Source organism: Drosophila rhopaloa, unplaced genomic scaffold, assembly GCF_018152115.1.
Source record: "Drosophila rhopaloa isolate 14029-0021.01 unplaced genomic scaffold, ASM1815211v1 contig_178, whole genome shotgun sequence".
Lineage (NCBI taxonomy): Eukaryota > Metazoa > Arthropoda > Insecta > Diptera > Drosophilidae > Drosophila > Drosophila rhopaloa.
Genome location: NW_025335059.1, coordinates 4,228,831 through 4,254,632, shown reverse-complemented (window position 1 = coordinate 4,254,632; position 25,802 = coordinate 4,228,831). Strand labels below are relative to the sequence as shown.

Genomic DNA, 25,802 nt, shown 5'->3' with positions numbered 1-25,802 from the left:
TAATTAAATATTGTGATACGGTGTGACTAATAGGCGAAGTATCTTGAATTTTTGCAGGCCCTGAATCGCGGAGGAGCTACTAAACGGCTGCTGTTATCGCCATGGCCGCCGCTTCTGCTGGTCAGCAACAGCAGCAACATCAGCACCAGCATAAACTCAATATTGCTGGGAGTGCTGAGACTGTGGCCAGCGAAATGCATCACCAGCAGCAGCAGCAGCAGCATCAACAGATCAACATGTTCAAGCAGCAGCAGCAAATGTTGCCGATGCATCAACAGCAGATACAGCAACAGCAGCAACATCATCAGTTTTTCCAGCAGCAGCAGACAAAATTTGTATCGCGGGTCGTTACAAGCGCATCGATGCAACAGCAGCAGCAGCAACATCAGCAGCATTCGCAACAGATATTACCAGCTGGCTTGGTAAATGGCAATGGCAACGGCAACACGATGCAACAACAACAGCAGCGCACCAGTCAGCAGCACATATTTGTCTGCCCCACTAGCAACCAGCAACTCCTGCTGCAACATCAACAACAGCAGCAGCAGCAACAACAACAACAGCAACAAACCAAACAGCGCCAGGCGCAAATAAAGTTGCCAATAAAGTCAACGGTGGCACCAGGAGTAACGGCAGCAACTGTTGCTGCTGCTGCGGCAACGCATTGCATGCCGACAACCATTGCATCGCGTCAAATGAGTCAGAACAATCAGCTCTATGCGAAGAATGTTGCCAAAGCCAACAATGCCAGTAGCAATAGTAGTAGCAACAAGAAGACGACTAGCTACAATGGAAATTTGGCCCCTGGCTGGCGTCGCTTAACCAACAACAATGAGGTGGCCTACATCAGGTGAGTAGTTGCCCATTTGGCCAAAAGGGAATATCGGGGAACATCTATGGTTACAGGATATCTCCTGGTTGAGCACTCTCCACAGAGAAAGAGCTTGTTGATTCTGTCGCTGGGCTGTTGTACGGACATGACATTTACAGCACTTTGGGGGCCCGGGCTAAAAGTCAATCTGGTTATTGTCTGGCAAACGCAAACGCATTCGAGAAGCCATAAAAATGTTCAGCGATCCCCTCTCGGTACAGGAAATGCCACTGTCCGAGGGGTTTGAGGTGGAGGGGGGCGGCTCTTGGTTGTTTAGTGGGCGTCTAGGGGGGTTGCGGCCAGTGGTAGTCGTGTCAGAAATGTTTTTGCAACGAGGCACAAGCAATAACTAGCAACCATCAACGAAGCGGGGGCAAATATTTACCTGGCATTATCTGCGAGTTATCATCAAGCACACATAATTACAAACTCAAATAAAATGTTTACTCAGATATGTTGAAAGGCATCGAGTATGTGGATATATCTGCTGGCCTGGGTACTTGTAATTGTTCTCCCTGTCCAATCGCCTCAGGGCCAAAAAGGGGGGCTCAGTGTCTCAGTGTTTCAGTGGTTTTTTCGGGCTCAGCGCAAACAGTTTGCGAGTTTGTGGCTGTTGCCGTTGTTGCCGATGTTGGGTAATTGTTGATTTTATAAGTGGCTGGCACTTCTGAGTGCTTGACTCGTCTCGTTGGGATAGTTTACCTCGCAGCTGTTGCCCCGGGCTCATTTGCCCAGCAAAAAGGGTTGGCTCTGTGTCTCTTTGGCTCTTGGATAACTGCTTTTCGAACCACTTGTGCAGATTATGGCTGCGAATACCCTGCTCGATTGCCAGATTGAAAGCTTCCAAGGGATATATCCCTGTTTGTTTTTGAGCACCAAGCCGTGATTCTCATTATGACAGGCATCATTATGATTATTGGGCTTTAGAACTCGACTCACGTAGTCGGAGTGCCAAGAAGTTGCAGCTTATCCGACGCAGTCCATTTACCGGCAATGTCGCATTTCACTCAGCCAGTCACTCTCTGGGCCATTACCCTTCCAGGACACACTTTGAGGGCACCGCTGGCTACCACGTCCACGTTCACGTCCACGTCCTTTGCTTCACGACCCGCTGGCCAGAGCCAGAGCCCGTGCCCAATGGTATTTACTTGTGCCCGGCGACGACATGACATCGTGTGTCAAGCGTTGTCATTGTCCGCAAACGGCAGCAAAAGCAACAGCAACAACAGCAACAACAGCAGCAGCTGCTGCTCATTTCCACGTTGCGTGTTGCTGCCGGGTTTTGTCGGGTTGCTGGTTGCTATTTGCTGTTTGCCCAAGCGGATGGTCGCCATGGCCCCCTTGCAAATTTTCGAGTCGAGCGTTCTTTTTCGTGTTTCGGTAAGCAAGATAACCCGTCGGTTGCCAGCGGTGTTGTCAGAATTTGGGTGACAAAAATATGTGTTAGAAGAAACCATAAAAAAGGGTGAAAAAGTCCGAAACAAGGGTAGCAGTAAACAGTACCTTTTTATTGCAGTTAAACTAGATTACATTGCCTGCGTGATCATACCTAATTATAAAATATTTGTGATAAAGTATTACAGCTAACTAGAAATTATCTAAATTCATTTTGAATAATTGTTTTATATTATTTAATAGAGAGCAGGAGGTAGTTTGAAATAAATTTGTGTAAGGCTATAGATAAGCAATGAATGAAATTGACTAGTACTAATGATATAGTAGAAATTAATTTGGTTGAGTATCCCATTTCCTATTTGCCTAGACCCCTTATTTAACCAGCTAAACCGACAGCTCTGGCATCATGAATACCGCTTTTTGTTTAGCTTCCGTCCTTGCCGCAAGTAGTTCGCTCGTTGGCTTCGTTTCGGCTATTTCTCGGTAAGAATGTTGCACAAATTGTGTACTAAATCAATAATTGTTGCGCAAGCATTAAATCTTGCTGCCGTGGCTGTTGCCGTAGTTGTTTGCTCAAGTGCTAAATGCTGTGGCGCAACGTGACATCGGCAGAGGGCGAAATAAAGACTGTGACCGGGTCAAAGCCAACGAAGTCAGGGGAGGCCGCCCACTGTGCGGCATCGGGCGCATAAATCATAAATCCAAAACGGCAGCTGGAGATCGCCGATCGAATCGAGTGGAAACGCAAACGTAAACGGGCCGAAGCGCCCCGCTAGCCTGCAAAGAATGCGGAATAGTTTGGCCGGCGATTCAAGCAGTTTTCAATTTTCCTAACGTGTGTGCACCCTGCCACGAGGCCTCTTCTCTGTCCCTCCTGCCTCGGGATGAACCTTTCAGCGGGCGCGTAGGTTGCATCAGCAGTTGGTCCGGTCCCTCCTCTGTTTGCCTAGGCCACCTTCGCACCGCTCGGCTCGGCTCTGCTCGGCTCCATTGTCAGTCAGCCAGGCAGTCAGCCAGCCATCCAGGCAGTCATTCAGCCGGAGTGGCAGACAGATAAAGAGACGGACAGACCTTTGAAATGTGTTTATTTTACTCACTTTTAGGCATTTGTTGCGAATCCGCCAGCTTAGCTCTGGCTCTCTGACTTGTTGACTTTGGTCAACGCCCACCATGCGAATTTGTCGTTGCTGATATCGTGGGAAAACCCCAGAGAGTTTTGTCTCAAAAGCCTTGTTTGACTCATAGGAGTTTGCGATAATGAGGGACAGAGTTGTGAAATTAATTCCCGAGTGAATTCCTTAAAGATCTTTAAATAATGCCTTAAAATTGTACTCTGTAATTCAAACTTAGTATTAACAATGTGAAATCTAAGGATCTAACAAAGCAAACAATGTTTTTTGCTTAGGTTTTCTTTTTCTAATTGTATTTTTATAAAAATTTAAAATGTTACTATTTTTTAATACTTCAATCAACTTTTTAAGAAATTTCTTTGTTCTATGCATTCTTAATTTGCTATTTGGAAAATCTATTTATTTGCGATTTCAATAAATGATTAATAAATTTCAATGATTAAATACTTTTATAAAACCTGTGTGTAATAATATGGATTGCAGGATTTCACTAGATTAATATTTATAATTAAATATCACATGTCAAAATGACTAAAGGGTATAATGGGTATTAAGGGCCCCCGATTCTTTAACAGAAACGCCCTTTTGGTTTATATTTTTTTATGCGTGGGCATGATTCATTTTGCGATTGGCCGCATTCGTCCGTTTTTGTGGGCTGCTCGCTCTTCGCTTTCTTTTCGCGTTGTCAAGGACATGACGCACAAGGACAACGGATAGAGTCCCGGCCAAAAGGACGGCCCGCCTGTCTGTCCCCGACTGCTGGGACCCCTCCTCGGGCAGTGGCCTCCGTCTGGCCTGTCTGGCTTTGTGCGATAATTTTTTACAGTTTCATGCGCCACAGCGTAGCTGGCCCACTGCTGATGCCAATGCCTTTGGGCCAAGTTGCTGTTGCTGTCGGTTTTGTGTTTGCGCTGTTTGGGATTATTAATTTAGTAATAGGCTCAGTCGCTGCTGGAGGCCCACACCAAATCCCAATTCCAATCGCAATCCCGGTCTCAGCTGTCTGCACTCCCAACTCTTTTCTGTGCTCGAGGGTGCACTCAAGGTCACAGAGGCGTAAAACTTTTCCACCTTTTCACACAGTCACCAGTGGGTGGGGGTGTTGTAGGGCCTGGCAAGACGATGGTTGATGTTTGATGGCGGCTGATGGGCAATGGGCGATGGCCACTCGACAGCAACTCTTTGGCACTCGGCGTTTTGTGTGTAATTTATTAAATTATTTTAACTCGTTAGCACAACGCCTTTCATGTGGCCACAGAGTGGGAAACAGGGTGGATAGGCGGGGATTGGAGGGCAAGGAGTCCCTGCAGGCACTCACGTTATTAGCGCATTTTGTGCAAATACCACAAACAAAAAATACAAGGCAAAGAAAAAATTTAATGAGCTACCGACATCTTTCGCTGCCACAGAGAGAATAAAAAGCTGAAATTTATTACTGTAAGGCTTTGATTGGAACTTAATAGTCTTAACAAATTAAATCTGCAATGCAAAAAACCTTTAGAAACATATTTACATAAATTTAGTTGCTTAATATAAGAAAATTAACTTAAAATTGTAAGTAATACAGAAAAATAATAATTAATTCTTTTAATGGACCCATCACAGTCTTAAAAGTTAACGAAAGTGTTTGCCTTCACAAAGTTAATGGCATAAACTGGGCTAAAGGGATTCCAATTATCTGCACCGAGGTGTGTTTAACTACCTTTTGCAGCGTATTAATTTTTTCTCTGTGCACGATGCCTGCTGCGTGTTTGCAATGCTGCCGCTGCTGCTGCCTCAACTGCGGTGGTAAGCGGTGGGCTCTTAAGCCTCTCGCCACGCCAGCTGCATACAAATTGAGCCATAAGCTTTTGGCGTTGATGATTCTCCGTCCCGCTCAATCGATTCCTTCTCTCTCTGTCTCTCTCTCGGAGTCCTTCGTGATGTCTGGCAATCGACTTGCCATCGATTTTTCCAATCTCGAACGTGGCTCAGTTGCTCATAAAGCTCTGGGTCTCGTAAGTAGTTAAAAATAATTAATAAAACAAACCAGAACCAGTTTCCTTTTTCCCCATTGATGATGATGCTGGGACTTGGAACTGGGACTTGCACTTGGGATGGAATGGGATGAGATGAGATGCGATGTGGAGGCATCTCCTGTTTGGCCAGCTTAAAGGGCTACTCAATTGACAATTCGTATACTCGTTTAACCCGTAACACGATTCTCGTTGCTGTTGCTGTCGTCCCTGTGTTGCTGCTGTTGCTGTTGGATGTTGCTGTCGCTCAATTATATTGTTGTCTCTGCTGTTCTGTTCTGTTCCTCCAGCTACAGCTCACAGCTCCTGTAGCTGTCGTCGTCGTTTCATTTAATGCCCTCGCCGCTTTCACACTTCATGCATTATTCAGATTTCCCATACGGACTTGAAACATCAACACGCAGAGAAAAATGGCAGATATATAACTCTTAATTTTCTGTTTGAGCAAATTTATTTAATAATCTTACTTAGTTACAAAAAACGGGGTTTTTATGTTCCAGTTTACACTCTAATATTATTTTATGCAGTTATGGATACTGAACATTGTATTGGAAGGAATAATTTCTTTGTACACTTTTAATAACTTTTTGAAAAAATTATAACGCGATTATTTCTCCTCTGTTGGTTTTTATTTTATTCTGACGCAAAAAGAGTAAAATAAATTAAAGGAAAAAATGTTGTTTTTTAAACAGCTTGCAATCTTAAAATCTATGGAGTTTACTTGTTGATTCAAAGTACATTTAGATGAGCTTTTTTACGAACACATTTCAGATACAGAATGAGTTTCACTCCCAAATAATTTGTTAGTATTTGTTCTCTGTGTAATCTTGGACAATACTCCAAGGTTAGGGGAAGTGAGGAACTGCGCCGAACTGCGACTGCTTCACCTCCAGCTACCGCTTTCCTTGGACGGCGTCATCATCAGCGCCCTTGATTCCTTCAACGTGCTCACACTTTACAATTAATAAGCAGCTCCGATTTTTCCCCTCTTGTTTTTTGCGTTCTTTATTTTGCGTACACTCGTATGTTTTTTTTATACATATACCGAAGTAACCCCAGCTCATGCGACAACACATTTGTGTCGGCAGATTTGCGGTCATGCGTGGCCTGATTGAAGGGAGGGGCGGCGGCGGTGAGAGGGTTTTAAAGGGTTAACGTGTGTTGAGAAGGGAAAAACCGCCCGATCCATTTCGCAAAGGGGCTTGGCATTATTAAAACTGGATTCGACGGGTTTCTTTTTTCCTTTTTAGGCATTAAGTGCCCGAAATTTAAATCAATTTTTTGCCTTTTCATAATTTTATGGCGCATAGGCGCGTTTTTTTTTTTTTTGATCGGTAAATATGTGCATATGTATGAGATCGCCTTTTGTTCTCGCACATGTTGAGTTTCCCCATGAAATTCGCTTTTGTCGCATATCTGTTGCGTATTTTCTCAAGACATATTAACCCTGAAATGCCAATGCCAGTCGCAGAATAAGAATCCCTCAAAGAATGCCAACTGTATCATTACGTAGTTTCCCAAATGGTTCGCAGTAAATAACTATATAACGCAAAAGGCAAACCAGTTTGAATTATGCGCAGATCGACGCGCACTTATTTGCCATGCGATCGGTTCTGATTGGGATTAATTTATATGTGAGTCGTTTTACATTGTCATGTTAATGCCCATTATGCTAATGAGTTGTTAATCAAGCACTCGTCCATTATCAGTTGGCCTCTGTAGTCACTTAACTGCGGCTAATTGCCGTAATAGTGGGCTTTAGTGGGAGGATGGTCGTTCAAAGCACTGGTCTTGGGTAATTGTATAATTTCCATAAAACAAATTGGGCGTTTAGCGGCATGACTGCCTTCACCTAATTAATCTCGGCCAGCCAACTAATACATTTATCTTTTTAACCCTTTTTTTCAGCCCCTCGGGCAAAACGATGCGTACACAGTTCCAGATCAAGGACTATCTGCTCACTCAGGGTACCTGCAAGTGCGGCCTGCCGTGTCCGCTGCGCCCCGAATACCTATTCGACTTCAATGCCCAGGTGAGTCTAGTAAAACAGCTGAATCTTAGCCATTGACACTTTCTGGGCCCAAGAAACTGAGTATAGCTAGGAAATCTGGAAGCCAAGTGACACAGAATTCTGACATAGATTTTTACTTTTAAAAAAACTGGGAAAAATAAATTTGATAAAATTAATTTTTTAACAATTTCTAATTTGATTTATTAGATTTTCAACTTCCTGTATACATTCCCCTTTTTGTAATAGAAATTGCAAAAACCCAAATCAAATCTGTTTAGAACGACACTACTTAGGCCTAAAGCGGTATAACTGAAACTGATAAAGTCCATTAATATTAAGGATTGACTGTGTTGATATTAAAATGTATTAGGGGACTGGTTAATTCAATTTCAAATGATTATACCTGGTAACTAAATCTATAGAACACATTTCCATTAGTTATGTTCATATTAGCTGTTCTGAAGCCCACATTTATTGTTCGTGTCACGGTGACATCGCCAGACAGCGAGTTGGACTTGTTTGTCTCATAATTGGCTGTAAATACCGAGCCATGAATGAGCTGATCCAACAGACGGGGGAAGCCAACGCCAAAGCTATGGCTATAGCTTTAGCTTTACCTATACTAAATCTAATTGAATGTGCTGCGAGCTAACTAGCTGGCTAAGGGGAAACTGGTGGATCGACTTGGGGACTGGGGTGACAGCGAGGGGACTACATTGCCGACTTTCACTGAGCTTTACTCGACTGCAATGTAACTGCTGCGGCGCCCCCTTCAATAGCCTCCCCATCGCTGGGGCTTCCAGATTAACGCAAAATATTTGTAAAACCAGTTTGACAACAAATCGACTGTGACGACGATGGCAGCGACGTCGACTGCATAATCACGGAGCCAACTGAGTTGATTCTCCATGACCATCTGCCGCTTTTGCTCTGGAGCAGCTCCAATTTGTATATATCTACCATCTATATGTTTTCGGGCACTGTGTGTGCAGTGCATTGCAGTGCAGTGAAAATCGCAGTGAAATCGCTTGCAATAAGATTAATTTTCGACAACAAAAAACTGTTAACGGTAAATCACGCCCAGACATCGACTTCTGTTAGCTCTTTTTCGTCTTGTCTTGGTCTTCCTCTCATTATTATTATTATTTTTTGGTTCGCTCCCTGGCATTGTTGTTCTTGCAGGTCTTATTGGCTTCTGTCTCGCCTTTCAGCATTTGTCCGTTGTCTCCGAGTCCCCTTTCCCCTTCCCCTTTCCCCAAATCCCTGACTCCCCCTGCTGAGGTCATTAATTTGAGTTTATGGTTTCCCTTTGGTTTTTTGCGTGACGTTGATGCCGTCAAGCGCCAACGCCAACGCCCGACAAACCGACCGAACTGGAACCCCTCCCCTTAGGCCACCGTCCCACCAGCGCACATTCAATATCCTTTTAATATGCTCCAACAAACTTTGAGCAGTGCACGGAGGGAAAAAGGTGACCTGAGTTTAATGTATTTTTTCTTGGTATTGCTTTAAATATCTGTGTTGTATTTTAATAAAGAACTTTAGTTACAAAATAAAAATAAACCGTTGTCTACACATTTAAAACAAAATCAGCAATAATTGAAATCTCTTTATTTTTTATACAATACTTTTATAATTAAATGCTAAAATGTTAGGTTATAAATTATAATTATAATTAATTGATATGAAATGTTGAATTTAGAATTTCAATAAAAAAGCTTTCAAAATATCTCGAGATTACATATTTAAAATGTTTTATTTTCGTTCGTGTCTGGTTTAAGTGACCCATAAATTGTAGAGGTGCAGATGCAGGTCTTTTTAGTGTGTTCTATTTATAATATGTTTTCGACCTCAGCCAAGAATTTCCAAGGTGCTTTGAAATTGACAGAAATGTTGGCTAATTTATGATTTATTAAAAGCAAAAATATATTTTCATAGCCTTAATAGCACTTCTTCAATAACAATAATTAGATAAATGTTATTGAAAGATATAATTTACTGAGTTATTATTATTACTATAGTTAGATGAAAGTTGTTGAACACGTACTATTAGGGTTATTTTTTTTATGGGTAATTGCAAATAATTACACTTTATTGGTTTATCAGTTTTATTATTTAAATTCATCTCAGTGCACACACACGCATTTTAAGTTGAATGTCTGAACCCGCCAGCGTTGATTGTCGTCTTGCTGCTGCTCCAGCTGCTCCGTCAATCGATATTTCGGTGCAATGCACTTATAACTTAGCTCATCCCTGCCCCATCACCTCCCCCTTCCCGTCCTGCCACGCCTACTTTGCTGTGCATCGTTTAACTCCCCACATAAAGAACTCCGCACAGCTTCCATTTGAGTGCTAAGCTGAGCTGCGTATTATCAAAAGGCAACCGCAATTTGTTTACTAAACACTTCATTGTGCCACCGATAGTCCCCACTCTTTTCCTCTTTCTCCGCCGTCTCTTTTTCTCTCGACCGATCCCACATTTTCTGACCACAAGTCGACGACTGTGTGTTAGTGTATGTATGGTTTCTGTGTTGGCCATTACTTTGGGTCGGGTATAGGTATTGGGGGATTTGGTGGCAACTGTTTTGGATTTCTTTATTTGTGTGTCTTGTCTGCGACGCGCCTGGCACATTCAACCCGACCATCGCGTTTCGTTTTGGCCATGATTGATGGGCCAGCATGATGAAGTCTACGTTCGCTGATTTGTTTTGATTACGACCATTTTCTGCTGTCGCCTTAACTGCCTTTCTTTCGAGATCTGAGCTTCGAGGTGTGGTAGGTTAGGGATTTCTTTTGGTATCTGTTTGTCTTTCTCTCTTTTCTTTGGCTTTTTTGGCCCCCTGTGCCCCAAACCATTGCAAGTTTGGTGAAAGTCTTGGCCAGAGCTAGACAAAGCGGCTGTCAGTCAATGGAGTTGGATTGAACATGGCCATCGTATAGCCTGGCAGGCGCAACTTGTCATGCGCTCGAGGTTGGGCCAGCAAATTATGATGTCGTCTTGGTATATTCATGAAATGGTACGGTGAAGCGAGGAGGACAAGCGGCACAAACCGACAAACTTTGAGTGTTTTAGTGGCTGCGATTGGAAAGTTGGAGCTGCAAAATAATGCTAAGTGGAGCAGAGAAGCTGACGGACGGAAGACAATTGCAGTTGCAGACATAACTAGTTTTGAGTGCCCCGGCAGAGATTGCCCAAGTCTTTGAGGTACACACAAAGTAATAATATAATATTTTGGTTACGATCAAATCAAAAAATTGAACCTTTTATGCAACAAATAATGTTCTGCTTAAAACAAAGGGGTTTTATAAAACGTTATAGTATTATAACATCTACTTATATTTTTACTATATTAAAAATATAAATAAAAGACAAAAAATGTGTATGATATAAGAGAGAGTTTCCATTATTCCTCTCCTCGACGCCTCCTTTATTCAAATAAAAATTGAACATTTCAATTTTCAACAATATATACAAAAAGATATTTTTCAGTGCAGTTTCACGGCTGAATAGCAGGCTAGATTCCAGTCATTCGATACCATCGAGTGGACAGAGAAAAAAGAAAAGAAATGCTTTCGAGGGAAGCAGATGCAATCGGATTAGACCATGCCATACTGATTGATGTATAATTTATGTACATATTAGGCTCGTAGACACCACGGCGTGTAAGTAATATGGATTGCGTATACGCCGTGTGGTTAATTAGACATACGCATCGAGTGAAATACATGGTAATTACATCGCATTTGGCATTCAGCTGCGGGTCTTTAATTATGCCATATATAAAACCGTGCACATATTTGTCCATAACCGCAGTCCATGACTCAGATTTTGGTTTATGGCCTTTTAAATGGGTGGCAGTGGTAGTGGGCGGCGGAAAAGAGGTGGGGTAGGTAACCATGACGCAGGCAGGCTAAACGAACGCTTTGTTGTCTGTCGATTGAGCGGTTCTCAGTCAGTCAGCTGCAATTGTCGATAATTAAACAATTATTTACAATTGAAATTTTCAATTGCTAAGTGCAAATGAAAAACCGAAAACAAAGCAATGGCGATTGACTCGATTCATACGTTCCGCTTGCTATCTTTTTTTGTTTTTCATTTTTTTTCGATAAGTGCGAGACAATTGAAATTGATTTTCCACAAGGCGTCCCCAATGGATTTCTATTTCGAGAGCATTGCACGCAGCATATCGAGGGGTCGATGGGAAGGGGACAAGGGCAGGTCCCAGGCAAATTGAGCAAACAAATAAAACTTTGGCCCCAGTTCGTTTTCCATTCACTGGCATGCATGCAGCAAAGGCAAAAGCAAAAGCAAATCAAATCAAAATCTGAAGCTGAAGCAGTGCCAGCAAGGCAAACAAACAAACTTGAGAAGGTCAGCGCCGAACGATGTCAGCAGCGTCGGCAACGTTGTTTCAAAAATTTACAGCTTACAATAAAAATAAAGGCAATATTAATTGTTGTTGTCGTTGTTTACGATACACAAACACACGCAGCCAGAATGTCAGAGGCGCATGCATAAAATATTCTATCCAGGGGCTCTTTAAAAAAAAAAATGTTTATTGACCTTTTTCTTGATTGCCACACTTACCTGAATATTTAAAGAAGGCAGGCTTTTGGATTTAAACACTACAATTTTAAAGTTTTCACGAACTTTGCACCAATATTGATTATCTACTATAAGTTTTGCGAAAAGATTGAGCTTAATAGCTTTAAAAATCTGAAAACGTTGTATATTTTGTTCTCTCGATGATGATTAAATAGCTTAAAATAAAGTTTATTTCGAAGGTCATGACAATTATAAATCCCTTCTTGGTATTAACATTGTGAATTCAATAATTTGTGGTCTCTATTTGGGGATTTTAAACTATGGAGACATAAATATAATTTTGTCTGACCTACTGGATGACTTCCATTTACATTATTCCAAAGATTACAAAATGTTGTAAGCTCCAAAATGCCTACACGACTTCGCCCCTGAATCCACAAACATGCCTGAGAATGACTTGTGGCTCGATTACGGCCAGCTGACTTGAGCTGAATGTGCGTGAAGGTTGCTTTTCAATCAGCGGCAATCCGCAGCAATTCGCGGCAACGAACTGGGAGCTCCGGGCTGTATGTACTATATATGGCGTAACGCGGTGTCAGGGCCAGAAATCGAAAGTGAGCCGCGAACGTCGGCTATCGCGGCGCTTTGTTTCGGTGTCACTCATTCATTCAGGGCTATCCCCGGACCCGGGGCAAGTCCTCAGAAAACAGTGCCCCGAACTCAGGCCCCAATCTTGAAAATCGTTTCCAGTTCTCGCCTGTTTCTGACGCACACTGAAATGCAACCAAGCACGTCCGTCATTCGGAGCACTCCAACCTCCTCCCTCCTCCTCATCCTCGTCCACCTTTTCCTTCTCGACAACTGCCGCTGCACTTTTCGGCCAATTTGCATTTATAAACATTTGCTGAGCGAGGCCACGGATACGGATACGCCGGGCGAGGGCAAACTGTAGCAGACAATTTAGCATATTCATGGAACAACAACTAAAACAATTAGGCGGCAGGTGGCAGGTGGGATGGGGCAGTTGTTTCCACCGATTCGCGCCGCATCTTCATCCGCAACTTGCTCTTGTTTTTTTGTGTTTTTTTTTTCGGGGGTAATTTGCACGTCACTCGAATGTGAGCAGGAAGACTTGACTTGTCTTGACTTGACTCGACTTCACCCCACTTCTAGATGTCTGGGCATTTTAGCAGTTTTGGTGGCGAAAATTGAATTCCAGTCGCGATCTCTCTCTCTCTGTTCTTGCCCAGTCATTTGGCCTGGCGTTTTTATAGAAACTTCATTAGTCCAAATTAAATGTTGTACGCGTTGTGAGCAGATAGCGTGGCATTGCCAGGACCCCGGGTGCAACAGGACCCATCCAGCAGACATGTCGAGGGCTTTGCCTCACTGAACCGCTGAAGAGTGGTTGCCAGCCAGTCAAGCTGAAGTGCAGATACATCCAGGTAACCAATGTTGACTGCGAAAAGTTTTCGGACCGCAGCAATTGAATGAGTCACAGCGGGATGGGAAAAGTTGTTCATCTCACGAACGGAGAAAATCGAGTTGAAAGTTTAATCCTTTAACTGCCCCGAAAAAAAGGTGCTCTATAAATCGATATCAACAGCAGCATTTTTCGGGTTTCCCCAATCGGTTTAATGCAGTTGCGCGCAGCAAAAATTGTATTAAATAGTCTTGATATACAATTTGTGGAATTTATACAGGTTCTATAAAATTGTATATTCATAATATAATCAGTTAATTCTTTTTTAAAAAACATAGCCTATTTTATGGCGTCCAAAGACCTTTAAAGCAAACTTAAATTTTTTTAAGCCATTCAATTGATTTTAAATTTTATGGATGGTAGAAAATACGGAAAGAAAAGTCTGGAATCAATAAATCTATCACTTAGTGTGCGTTGGGTACATATAAAGTCTGAGTGTCCTCTATAATTTGTTTTGGACGAACAGAAGTAATATAATTTGGACTAAAAATCGTGCGCACTGAAGTGCAGTGTCGCTTCGATTTGATTTAATTTCCGCTTAAGGCGAATACTGCAAACGAAGTAGGGAAACTTACACATTTTCTGTGGGTTCTTGCAGGGTTTCTGCTTTTCAATTTAGTTTAAATGTGCATCCTGCTGGCTGCCCGTCCACTTCCTACTCCACGGCCCCCACGTCTGAAACTAACCAGAGAATCGAGCATTACCCAGAGAATTGCACGCGCGCCCGGCGACCGTTGAGCGATTTCCGTTGTGGGTTACGTCATGCACTGCACTCGCTGTCCTGCGGGGGGCGGAAGAGGGGGCTGGGGAGGTGGGACTAACAGGAAAATCTTGCTGCAGTCCTGCAGGACTTTGCAGTGGCGCTGGCGATGGCGACGTGACTGAGCGATTACTCATATCCGGCAGCGCCGCAAGTTCCTGTTGTGAGTGCGCGCACAATTGCCCGAAGGAGGTCCGTGTGTCCATGTCCATGTCCATGTACAAGTCCGAGCTTGGAGACCGAGAACCCGAGACAGAGCCCACCCACACCACAAAGGATTAAAGCTGTCGGCCGGCAGCCGCTCGACAGTCATTATGACGTTAATGAAAACCAACACCGACGGTGCACCTGTGCATGCTTCGCACCTGCCCTTCGCCGCCGCCAGCATAAGTCTCGCCCAGCTCGTTTGCATATTGGCCAGGCCTGGACACTCCGACACCCACTGGATATGAGCCACCCCTTCCGGAGGAACCAACCCCCTCCGCCCTCCAAAAACGTTACGGCTGTCTGGCACACAAGTTCGTTTTAATTTTCACAATTATGCATGCAAAAGTGCAATGTTTGTTGGTATTTCACTGGCATTTTCGTTTGGCATTTTGTTGCGTGTTACACACACGCCCCTTTCTCAGCCCGGAATAAGCTCAGTTAATACGTCAAAAATGCAAAATGCATGTTTACCAACATGGATTGGACACTTTTCGGTTTATGTAAATAATGCAAATACATACTATGCATCGCGTATACGTATTTTCAATTATGTATCCGTACGACGCTCCGGTCATGTATGTAATGCCCTGTATTCATTAGCCGCACGCTTTGGTGGAGTGGAATGGAGTGTCAACGCGTCGTCTCAACGCTTCGCTGGATGCGCTCCTGCTGGTGCTAATAACCATTTTGGTGGCCATTATGCTGGGCCAATGGGATATGCTCGGTTTGGGCAGACAGATGCCGAGAAAAGACCTTTGAGTGACGGGAAAGGAAATGGGATAAATGTTTGGTGTCGTTAAGGGGGCCTGAAATAAAATAAAATTTCATTAGGAATGATAAATTACTTACCACAGTAATCAAAGAGTTATTTCGAAATACAATTAGGTTTAGCAAGATAAATATGTCAGAGGGAGAAACAAGTTCTATTATTTAACTGGCTCTATTTAACCATAAAAATTCCTAGAAAATTGATTAATTGCAAGTGACGAGTATTTCAATAGTCGTTTATCATATTGTGTTGCATCTGAAGTTGCTGTTGCAGTTGCTGTTGCTGTCATCAACAGAAGCAACATCAGAACAGCCTTTGCTTAATTATTTTTCCATTAAATGCCAATTAAATTTGGATATTATGTTTGAAACTCGCATTGAATTTCGTGTGCAGCCAGTGAAGAGGATGGGCTTATGCCATTGCCAGGGCAACGTTTGATTGCAGTTGGATTTGCGTATAATTTTTTTTCCCCCATTTTATTATGTGTATATAATTTGCCAGGCAGACAACGATGGGATGGGGGCTACGGGGGGGAGGAGCGAGCTACCGAAATGGGTGGTGGCCAACGTGGCAGACGACCCAGTTGGCAATTGCAAAATGTTCTACATCCATTTGTTTGTTTGTTTGCTTTCTCTATGCCAAGAGTGGAGCGGATGAGCTCGGGTTGTCAGGGGGATGAGCTGTGGTTTTATTGCATTTCAAAAGTTGAAATTATGTTTGCCTTCTGCGGCAAGGCGGACACTGACTGCCTTTTGACTAAGTGGCAAGCAAAGCTGCAACAAAACAGCACTTGAAGTTGCCTTTGAGCCACCAGAATCACAAGTTGCACTCCAAAGCCCAGACATTGCTGGAGGAAAATGGTATTGGGGGAATGGGTTGGGTGTCCTCTAATGGATTTATTTCGTCTAGCTGGGCGTGGTCAATTAATAAACTTTGCTTGTACTTACACCATGAATAAATTGACTTTGGCTTATTGAATTAATAAACTTTCGCTCTATTTTACGTCGCGCGTTAATTACCATTTAAAGAGGCTTTAAGAGTAGTAAATCTTGCACTCCAATCAGGTTGCTACCCCAGAGATGGCCTCCAGTTTCACGTTTCATTATCCCCTGCTTATTTGCCAATGATTCGTTTAATTTCAGCACTTTAACTTACAGAGTATACACTTACCCACACCAGATCCCCCGGGCTTTTGCCTTCGTCAGGTTACTTGGGCCACTTTATTGCCTTCTCCAATTGCTCCTTTTCCACGGTCTGTCGGTCAGTGCTATAAAAAGCCGAGGAGCGGATGAACCAGCGGGGCAGTGAAACATTTTAATGTTTAATAACCAACTTTGGTCTGTGGAATGTTCACTTAAAGCAATCCAGTGGCGGATCATAAAAGGTCCGTTCCGAGTGTTTTGTACAAATTGCTGACCCAAAATGGTTGCGACACGTTTCCAGCGCTTGGCTGGCCAATGAAGCAATTGCCATCCACTGATTGAAATGGCAAAAAGTGCACGGTCCCAAAAGGGTCGTCCATCATCATCATCCGTCGTCCGTCCATCCGTCTGTTCAACAGTCCATTCCCCCTGTGCCTCCTTCTCCTTTATAAAATCGTCATGGTTCATAAAGGCGGGGGATGGGTCTGTTGCGGGGGAGGCCTGCAAATCGAAACCTTTGCCGGCGATTCATTTGCATAAATTCCATGCGCACCTGCTGCTGAAAGGAGAGGAGGAGGGCACCCTGCGGTCGTCATGGCAACTTTTGCCAGTCTTTTGATCTGCTCAACTCGATAATGATGAATGTGATGCATTTGATTGGATTACATATGTACGCGGCCGGGCTTCGTTCGTTAGATATTCATTTACAAAATGCTAATTGAACGGTGCCTAAGCCTCAGGCCAAGGTCGTATTCTAATCAACCCGATGTTTTGACGCATCTCATCAATTTGCACAAAAGAAGGGAGGCTGAATGCGGTGGTAATAATTTGGATACAATTACCGAAATTTGATTTCGTTCTACTGAGTGCACGGAATCCATTCAAGCGTACTTATCTGATTAAATTTTCTATGAATAGTCATTAAATTATTAAATGTCTTGGATTGATTTAACATCTGTAGTGATTTAAAATCAGGGGTTCTTGATATTGTACATACATTTAGTTGTCTTAAGCAGAGATAATTTTATAAGTTGTTTTGAAAGATACAAAGTACATTTATTTAAGGAAATAAAAATTAGAAAACATTTTAAGTATTCACCGCCTAATTAAAGGGTGTAGCAAAGTTAACGCCAATCTGCGCCTTGGGCGCTTATCTAATTTTTAACGAATGCGACTCACGTTTCCCATGCAAATTAATGGCGCACACCCATCGTGAATGAGTGTGTGTACAATGCATTTGCACTAATACATACATATGTATCTGTTTAGAGTGGACCATTCGGTGTGCTGTTTGGCATTCTAAACGCGCTGATTAAATTTTCGATTTCACATTTGACAGCGAGCGTGGTCGGCGTTTGTGGTGGTTTTGTGAGTTGTGGGGTTTTATGGGTGTTCTGCGGTTGTCGTTATCGACGATTCTGTCAAGTGGCGGCGCCTAATTTGATTGTTGCATACCATTTACACTAATTATGCCAATTTGCTGCGTTATGCTAATTGCAGGTGCCCAACATGCCGCTTAAGTTGCCAACGGAGGCGCCAACGTCAATGCCAACACCTTGCCTGCATCAGCGGCGATTTCTTGAATCTCAGCAGCTCCAGTTGCCACAACAACCGCAGCAGCAGCAGCAGCAGCAGCAATCCCAACTGCAACCTCAATCGCAACTGCAACAGCAACATCTACAGCATCCGCAGCAGCAACAACAACAACAGCAACAGCAAAGTGCTGTCAAAGATGTATCTGTAGCCGTATCCGTATCTGGGCCAGCACCTGTCAGCGATGTGTTCTCCTCGCTGATGACATCGACGGCGAGAACGGCGACAACGGCAACACCAACAGCAGCAACATCCACGCCAGCAGCAACATCACCGGCCCAAGTGGCAACCACCACCACAACACATGAATTGGCCAACAAAGGTGAGTGGTAAAACATATACAAATCTATTTGAGCACGGGGACAATTTCTAAGACCCTTAAAGTCAAAGATAAGCGGAAACCATTTTAGTCGGGGGCTGTAAGCATGCCAACACACATATTGGTTTTGGTTTTAAGGATTCCCAGTGCGGAAACAGAGTAACTGACCTACCTCTTAAAATCAAACTAGATTTCGGCAATCAAATAAATTTAAAATTACCAACCAGATGACCATGAAACTTAATAGAGAGTAAAACACAAAATGTTTTTGTTTAAAATTTGAAGAATGCAAAGCAATCAGTTCTGAAAGATGTGCAAATTTGCAAATAATGAGCCACACAAAGAAAATTCTTTTTTTTAATAAGTTGCCATTTCATTTGAGAGCTGTAGCAATGACGGACATTTTCCTTATTTATCGGTGCCAAGGCAACCCTGGCTGTCAAAGCTCCCCTGCGGGTGTACATTTGCAGCGCTCAAAAGTATGCTATGGAAAAATGTGATGCCTGCATTTTTGCGCAACTGCAAAAATAGAAAAACGACGACAACGACTGACGCCGAACAAGTCGAAGACGACGAAGGATGCACTGGCTGGGGAAATGAGGGTGAAGTTGGGGGCAGGATATAGACGGAGGTGAGGTCAGGCCAAAGGAAAACTAGTGTAGATACGTGCGAAAAGTGCAGGCTGGGCCAAGGAAAATCCTAAGCAAAGCGAAAGCAAAGCCATACCAAAATGGAGCACAGCAGGAACTGCACACAATCACCCAAACACACTCTCATTCACATTTCTCCACATACAGCTGGGGTCATATAAATGGCTTTAAATCTTTTATACAGAAATCTTGTCCATTACTTGGTATACAACAAATTTTAAAAGGATTTACAATATTAACTTTAAATTCTTAGCTACTTCATACAAATCTTCTAATTTAATTAGCTTAATCTAAAACTAATCTATTTGGAATGGTTTCGCTAGTATTTTGACCTCACCTGTACGCACACGCGAACGTGTGTGGTTGCACAAACAGATGCAATGGAAAAGGTGCTCGATGTTGACTATGGCTGCTGCCAAGTGAAAAACGATGCCTAGACAATGATAAAGTGAAACTGCACACACTGAGGCTGCTGCAGAGTGAGGGATACAGATGGATATACACTATACACAAGGATGTAGAGATGGGGAGTTCAAGGAAAGAACAGGATAAAATCGCAAGGCGAGCTGAGCAAACTGAGCGAGCAAACAAACACAGCGAAAGCAACGAGTTCAACAAGCTTAAAACAGCATACTGTGGGTGGTTCGGGTGGTGGGAGATGGGTTATTTGAGCATTGGCAGGAAGTGCATTTCGGATGCTTTCCCCCAGTTTGTCGTCTGTTTGCCCCCATCCAACTCCACCCATCCGACTCCTCCGATTCTTTAGCTTGTTTTGATTTTGTCTTTTGTGTGACCAGTCAAAGGAAGTTAACGCGTTCCAACAAAAACCAAAGCGTTAGTCAAAGACATATCCCACCCACACACAACTCGGTTTCCCCCCTTCTGGATTTTCCCAACCAGCAGCTGCAGGCGCTTTAAGTCGACCAGAGCAGCATGATAAATAAATGTTATGTTTATTAAAGACCCCCGACTGCTGGGAAACATTTACACTTGAGAACGCCCCGAGAAGTTTGGACAGCTCGCATCTGGGAATGGGATTTCGATGGGGATTTCACTGGGTTGAGATTTGAGTTTAGCCGCAGCTTCTTGAAGGTGACACGAAAAGGGAAAACTGCAAAAGTTCAGCGTTGATTTCTGTGACTCAGGAAGCCAATTAGCAAGAAATACAAAACTTTTCATACTGGAAATGTAATATTGCATCCGAGGTGTCTTTACTTTTTGGTGGGGTATATTAAAAATGTTGTTTGTTTAGCTTACATAAACCCAATGAATCATTTTTGACTTTAAGAAATTATTGATTTTTAGAATCTGTCAGCTGTAAGCAGCTTTTTAAAGACAGTAATAAGAGAAATAATTGGAAAATGGAAATGCATAAAATAATGGATCATTCTTATTCTGAGTTTGGTTTATGCCAGATTTAAAACACCTTTATCCAGACCTTTAACAATCTCTAAATATTTTGTTATGAATTTGTGTAAGAGTATAAATATTTTGCGCTGTTGCTTGATGATTGTTTGTATTGGATTCCCTCTGCAATCATTCAGGAAGCACTCGCAAAAACTTTTATTCTATTGACACCGCACCAATTCAGCCTCCGCATTTCCACCCTTCCCACCTGTCCCCTCTTGTCTGCCATCGCCGCAGGCTGGCGGAGTTTTTGCACATTTATCGCACATTTATTCATTCATTTATTCGTGGAGACGAAGATGGAGATGGAGTAGGCGTGGCAGGGGCAGAGGCAGGAGAAGGGGCGAGGTGCACAAGGGAGACAGCTCAGCAGTTGGGCAAACATTTGGCAAACATTGTTAAAAACTTTAAAATGAAAAGGTTAATTGAAACAAAAGGGACTTGATGGCAAAAGTTTAACCGAGCGCGTCCAATGCGTACCGCCTACCAGCCACGCCCACTGCCATTTCGCACCACCGGGCTCACAGAAGGACAGGGGCAACCACTTGCAATCCTCCGGCGGGTGGAGAGTCCAATCAGCGTCGCATTAAAAACCCCACACAAAGCAAAAGTTTTCCACGATTTAGAAATTTTCGCGGGCCATCGCAGATAATTGGGGGAGTAGAAGGTGGTGCCTTGGAGGTGGTGCAAAAGTTGGTCAGACTGCGGTTTGTGTGGGTGTGGCAAGTATTTGCAAAAATAAATAACAAAAAATCAAAAAATCTTTACCCCGGCTAAATGAATTTAAATTTTCTGTGGCTGGTTTTGTTCGCTTTTTTGTGTAGGTATTTAATTTTATTTTTCGAGGGATGCATCCCTTTTTTTTGGGTAAAGCTTTTTAATTATATGTCTGCCATTATATGCTTACGCTGGAAAACCAGCCACTGACGTTGCTCCACCTAAACTGCTTTTTTTTCATTCGGATCTCTTGCCGCACGTTTGTGTGTTCTGATTTTGGGATTCCGGTTGCTCCCCTTTTTTACACCACCCCACTCACAGTTTGCAGGACCTTTTGTGGGTGGTGTTTCTTCGGGTGGACACGTTGCGGGCACTTTAAGGACGCGACGCGCTTTGCATAAGCAAACCAAGGATATCTTGACCTTTCACTGACTTTGCCTTTTCAATTTGTTGCTCCATTTGCAGACGCTGATTGCCACAAATACGGCAATAACAAATTACCTGCCTCGGTCCGGACCACGACCACGCCCACGCCGGCCCCAACGCCTACGCCCCCGCTTCCAAGTGCGATGCCAACTAGTCAAGCATTAACATTAGGCGGAGTACCAGTTGGCGGCGTCCCCAAGCGTCTTGCTGCGGGACATGTGATAAAGCAGCCAACCGGCGCTCTAGCTCCTCCGGCAACGCCACCACCCGCTTCCGGAGGCTCCACCACCGTCATCCAGCAACAGCCTAACTTCAAGGACGACCCTGCAGGCTATCTGCAGCAGCAAACAGCTCTGCTGCATAGCAGCCTGGGAGTTGGCTTGGATGGGGCTAAAACGGTGGCACCAACTTCCGCTGCGAGAGCTCTGCCGCAAGAGCCCGTCGTACACAGCTCCCAGCAGCAGCAACATCAACAGCAGCAACATCAACAACAGCAGCAGCAACATCAGCAGCATCAACAGCAGCATCAACTGCAGCAGCAGCATATGATTGGTGAATATTATTGACAAGAACTAATTAATTATTGCTTTACTTTATTATTGGCGATTATTTCAATAATGGTATTTAATTTTATCAGTGTTTTACTGCGTTATTTTTAAGTTAATTATATTCTAAACATTTCTTAGTTTATTTTGTATGTATTATTTGAAATAATTGTACATTTGATATTTCTTCTAATATTATTTTTCTTGCAGGAATGAGTTCACAGCAAGAACCGACTCAGGAAATCCTCCTGCAGCAGAAGATCCGTCGCCTGTCGGTCTTTGGCAAATGGGAAATGGATTCAGCACCTGCTGTTAATTCTCAACGGGCCACTGGTGCCCGCTCCTTGCAGGTGGACACCGCCGCCTTTGCCCGACCCCAGAAACCGCAGATTACCAGCGTAACAATGGTGCCAGCTCCCCAGGAGTCCCCAGTATCGAGTAGTGCAACCGAGCCGCTGGAGAAGCGACCCGAGCAAGTGGGAGCCATATCCACCAGTCACGAGAGTCCGCGACAGAGCCTGTCCTCGCCCTCGGATTCAGTTGATTCGGCCAAGAGCACGCCATCTGCTTCGCCCAAGCCCCAGATGCATGTTCAGCTGCAGCCACAGCTGCTGCAGATGCGCACACATACCCAGGCGAATCTTCCAGCTCCATCGCCCGTTTCCGTGCCTGCCCACGTCCGTGTGATGCGCCAGCAGCAGGCCCAGATTATTCCCGGCCAGCGGATACCAGTGGCCAGCAGCAGTGCAGCAATGGCCACTATGACCAGAAGCATAGTTACATCATCAGCGGGCCCAACTACGATTACAGGCCGGCCAGTAACCACCACGTTGACCAGCTCAAATCCCACTGTGGCGCAGCTGCAATCGATGGCAAATGCAATGAGTGGAGCAGGAGGTGGTGGGCAGTTAATAATGACATCCTCGGGCCAACTACTGGTCATACCCACGCCCAATAAACAAACTGCGCAGCATCACCGTCCTGGTCAGCCCGGACAAGGAGTCATCATCCAGCAGCAGCAGCCTGCGGAGTTGCATCCACAGCCAGGAGGAGGTTATATTGTCAGCCAACCCGCTCCAGTGGCGGCAGCCAGTTCCAGCAGTAGCAGCAGTACTGTGATCTTGAACTCTGGTGGTGCCAAGCTGCTGCACCATCAAATTATTACTTCGCAGGCCGGTCAGATAAATCAGGCGACTGGAGGAGGGCCAGGAAATCAACCGCAGACAGTGTTGCTAAATACGCTGCCCAACGGAGGTTACATCGTCCAGCAGCAACAGCAATCGCAGACGCTTCAGCAGGCTGAACAGACCTTGGCCATGCCCCAGCCACCTCCAGCGCAAACCCTTATCATCAGTTCGCCGGATACCAAGCGAAGGGCGCGAAAGCGCAAGAGCTCTATTTGCCATACACCGCCGCCGAGTGGCTCGCCCGCCAAAACTATATCGCCCCAGATCTCGCCCAGCATCCCGAGCCAGGCACCAGCTATGCTCCACCAGCAGGCGGCTGCAGCTAATCCTCAGTTCCAACAGCAGTTCCAGTTGAGTCCTGGCATCCAGGGAATCGTGGTGAACAAGCCCAATCCTCCGCAGGCCCAGCAAACGCAGCAACTCTTGCTGCAGAACGGTCAGATCCTTCAGCAAGTTAATCTCATTGGACAGCAGCTTCTCATGCCGGCCGGGTTGGTGATGGGACCGGATGCTACTCTGCTACAGATCCAGAACATGCCCACCACCAGTCTGATGACGCCGCAGGGCCCTGTGATGCTGCGTACGCCATCGCCGCAGAGCAAGCCCTCGTTCATCTCCCCGGGCGCCGGTGGTCAGCAGTACTTAGTGGGTGCCAATGGGCAGCTGAGCCCCATCGGGCAGATCTACTCCACGCCCATGGGTCTGGTGATGCCGACTGGGCAGCAGGGAGGTGCCTCGTTTGTGCAGGCTAGTCCCACAACTACCACCATCCAAATCCAGCAGCAGCCAGCCCCTCAGGCCACGCAGATTAGTTTGCAGCCGGCACAGGCTACCTACCTGACGGAGACGTCGATGAGTCGCCAGGGAACGGCGTCCAGCCCGCCGGACACCACCACCTGCAGTCCACGGAGCCCGGAGCGACCTCCTAGTCATCGTAGCAGTGGAAGCGATATGGTAATTGCTTGGCATAGTTACCATTTATGAATATTCTTCTAAAATATATATTTTTATAGGTTCAATGTGTATCTAGTTCGGAACCTGATGCGGCTGTTTCACCCCAAAGCGTGGAGAGTAGGCAGTCACCATCTTCAACGGACTGTGAGAGAAGTAAGTGCATCTCCCTCTTGGGATGCGACGTTTTAAAGACCTTGCTAATTATATTATGTCTTTACCATACAGGCATATGCAACAACAATCTGTTTACCCAGCCCAGCGGAATATACAAGCACTCGGAGCCCAAGATCAGGCGTATTCACATCACCTCGCAGGCGACGGCCGAGAACGGGATTAGTCTGATGCAGGGTCAAGGTATGCGACTGGCCACATCTAACACAAACTCCACATCCGCTTCCATGACCATAACATCGTCATCATCGGCACCACTAACCACCACTGTGATGGCGGGTCACCGTCAGCTTGTTCAGCGCCAGCAAGCCATGCAGCATCACAATCCAAGCATCTCCAACAGCCATTCCAACACCTTCCTCCAAAGCCACAAAGTAGTTAACATTGACTACCAGGGTAAGGCCCCATCGCTGACCAGCACTAACTGCATCCACACGCTAACACACCACCACAACACCACCCATTTGGCCACTGCATGATCGCCTGCACCATCTACGGCACCTGCACCTTTGTTTAGTTTGTAATCTATGCCCTCCGTTTGTACTCTGCTGGTGCTGGGAACACCGAACTCCGAATACCGAACACCCATGCCCCCGAGTAACCAAAGCCAAAGTCCTAGTCTCTATGTGTGTGTGTGTGCCTTTCGTAGAGTCGCCCACAACAACGCAGCAGCTTTCCTCGGGTCCAACCACTCCGATCCAGGATGCACCACCAACGGTCGAGAAGGCGGTAATCCGGACGCCCACGAAACGTACGCGTCGACCGCAGCGAGGGGCAGTCCGTGCTACGCCCTCGGCGGCCGGTAGCCGCTTCCTGTTGCCACCGCGCTCCTTCGCCATTGGGGAACTGATCTGGGGTCCGGCCCGGGGCCATCCCGCCTGGCCCGGGAAGATCGTCAAGATGCCCGACGGAGTGTGCACGCCGTCGCAGCAGTTCGACCACGTGTGGGTTCAGTGGTTCGGCGGCGGCGGGCGCTCCACCTCCGAACTGATTCCGGTCAACTCGTTGCAGAGTCTCTCCGAGGGTCTGGAAGCACATCACAAGGCCCAGAAGGATACGAGAAAGTGAGCATCGGTTAAGGGTGGGAATGTCTAGGAAAAAATCAGGGGGAGGCTTATAATAAATCTGAATTAATCCAACAGCACAATATGAGGGAACTTTCGGCTATAGGTGAACACCAGACCAGCACTGTAGCTAGAGATATAATACGTATCTCTTAGTTTTCTGTGCGATTTTTTTAAATAACTTTTTCTCTAAATTGGTTAAATATTGAAGTAATATTTTTTATAGATATTTTTGTTTCATTTGTAGTTTATTTTGAAGACTTTATACCTAACATTTTAAGTAAATTTTAAAATTTTGTAGTTTATTTTGTGTTATTATTTATTTTAGTTGTAGTTTACTTTTGCAGTCTTTATTTAGCTCTAGAAGCTACATCTTTTTATATAATTGGTTAGTTTATTTTTGCAGTATTTGTAGCTATATCTTGACAATTGGACATTTA

At 44.7% G+C, this 25,802-nt stretch overlaps 1 protein-coding gene across 5 annotated transcripts in view; it reads left to right on the top strand.

Annotated features, from left to right (window-relative positions):
* LOC108044137 (chromatin modification-related protein eaf-1) overlaps window positions 1–25,802 on the top strand; it is a 29,779-nt gene that overhangs the window by 2,340 nt on the left and 1,637 nt on the right. For 2 of the 5 annotated variants that reach the window (XM_044458829.1, XM_044458828.1), the window contains exons 3-10: window positions 58–850; window positions 7,320–7,443; window positions 17,830–18,244; window positions 21,481–21,993; window positions 22,197–24,127; window positions 24,187–24,280; window positions 24,353–24,481; window positions 24,948–25,362. In XM_044458829.1, coding sequence (XP_044314764.1) covers window positions 102–850; window positions 7,320–7,443; window positions 17,830–18,244; window positions 21,481–21,993; window positions 22,197–24,127; window positions 24,187–24,280; window positions 24,353–24,481; window positions 24,948–25,362 — 4,370 coding nt within the window. In that variant the 5' untranslated portion in view covers window positions 58–101. Of the gene's footprint in view, window positions 1–39; window positions 851–7,319; window positions 7,444–17,829; window positions 18,245–21,480; window positions 21,994–22,196; window positions 24,128–24,186; window positions 24,281–24,352; window positions 24,695–24,947; window positions 25,363–25,802 lie in introns of all 5 variants that reach the window. The other 3 variants (XM_044458830.1, XM_044458831.1, XM_044458832.1) reach the window with 3 other exon arrangements.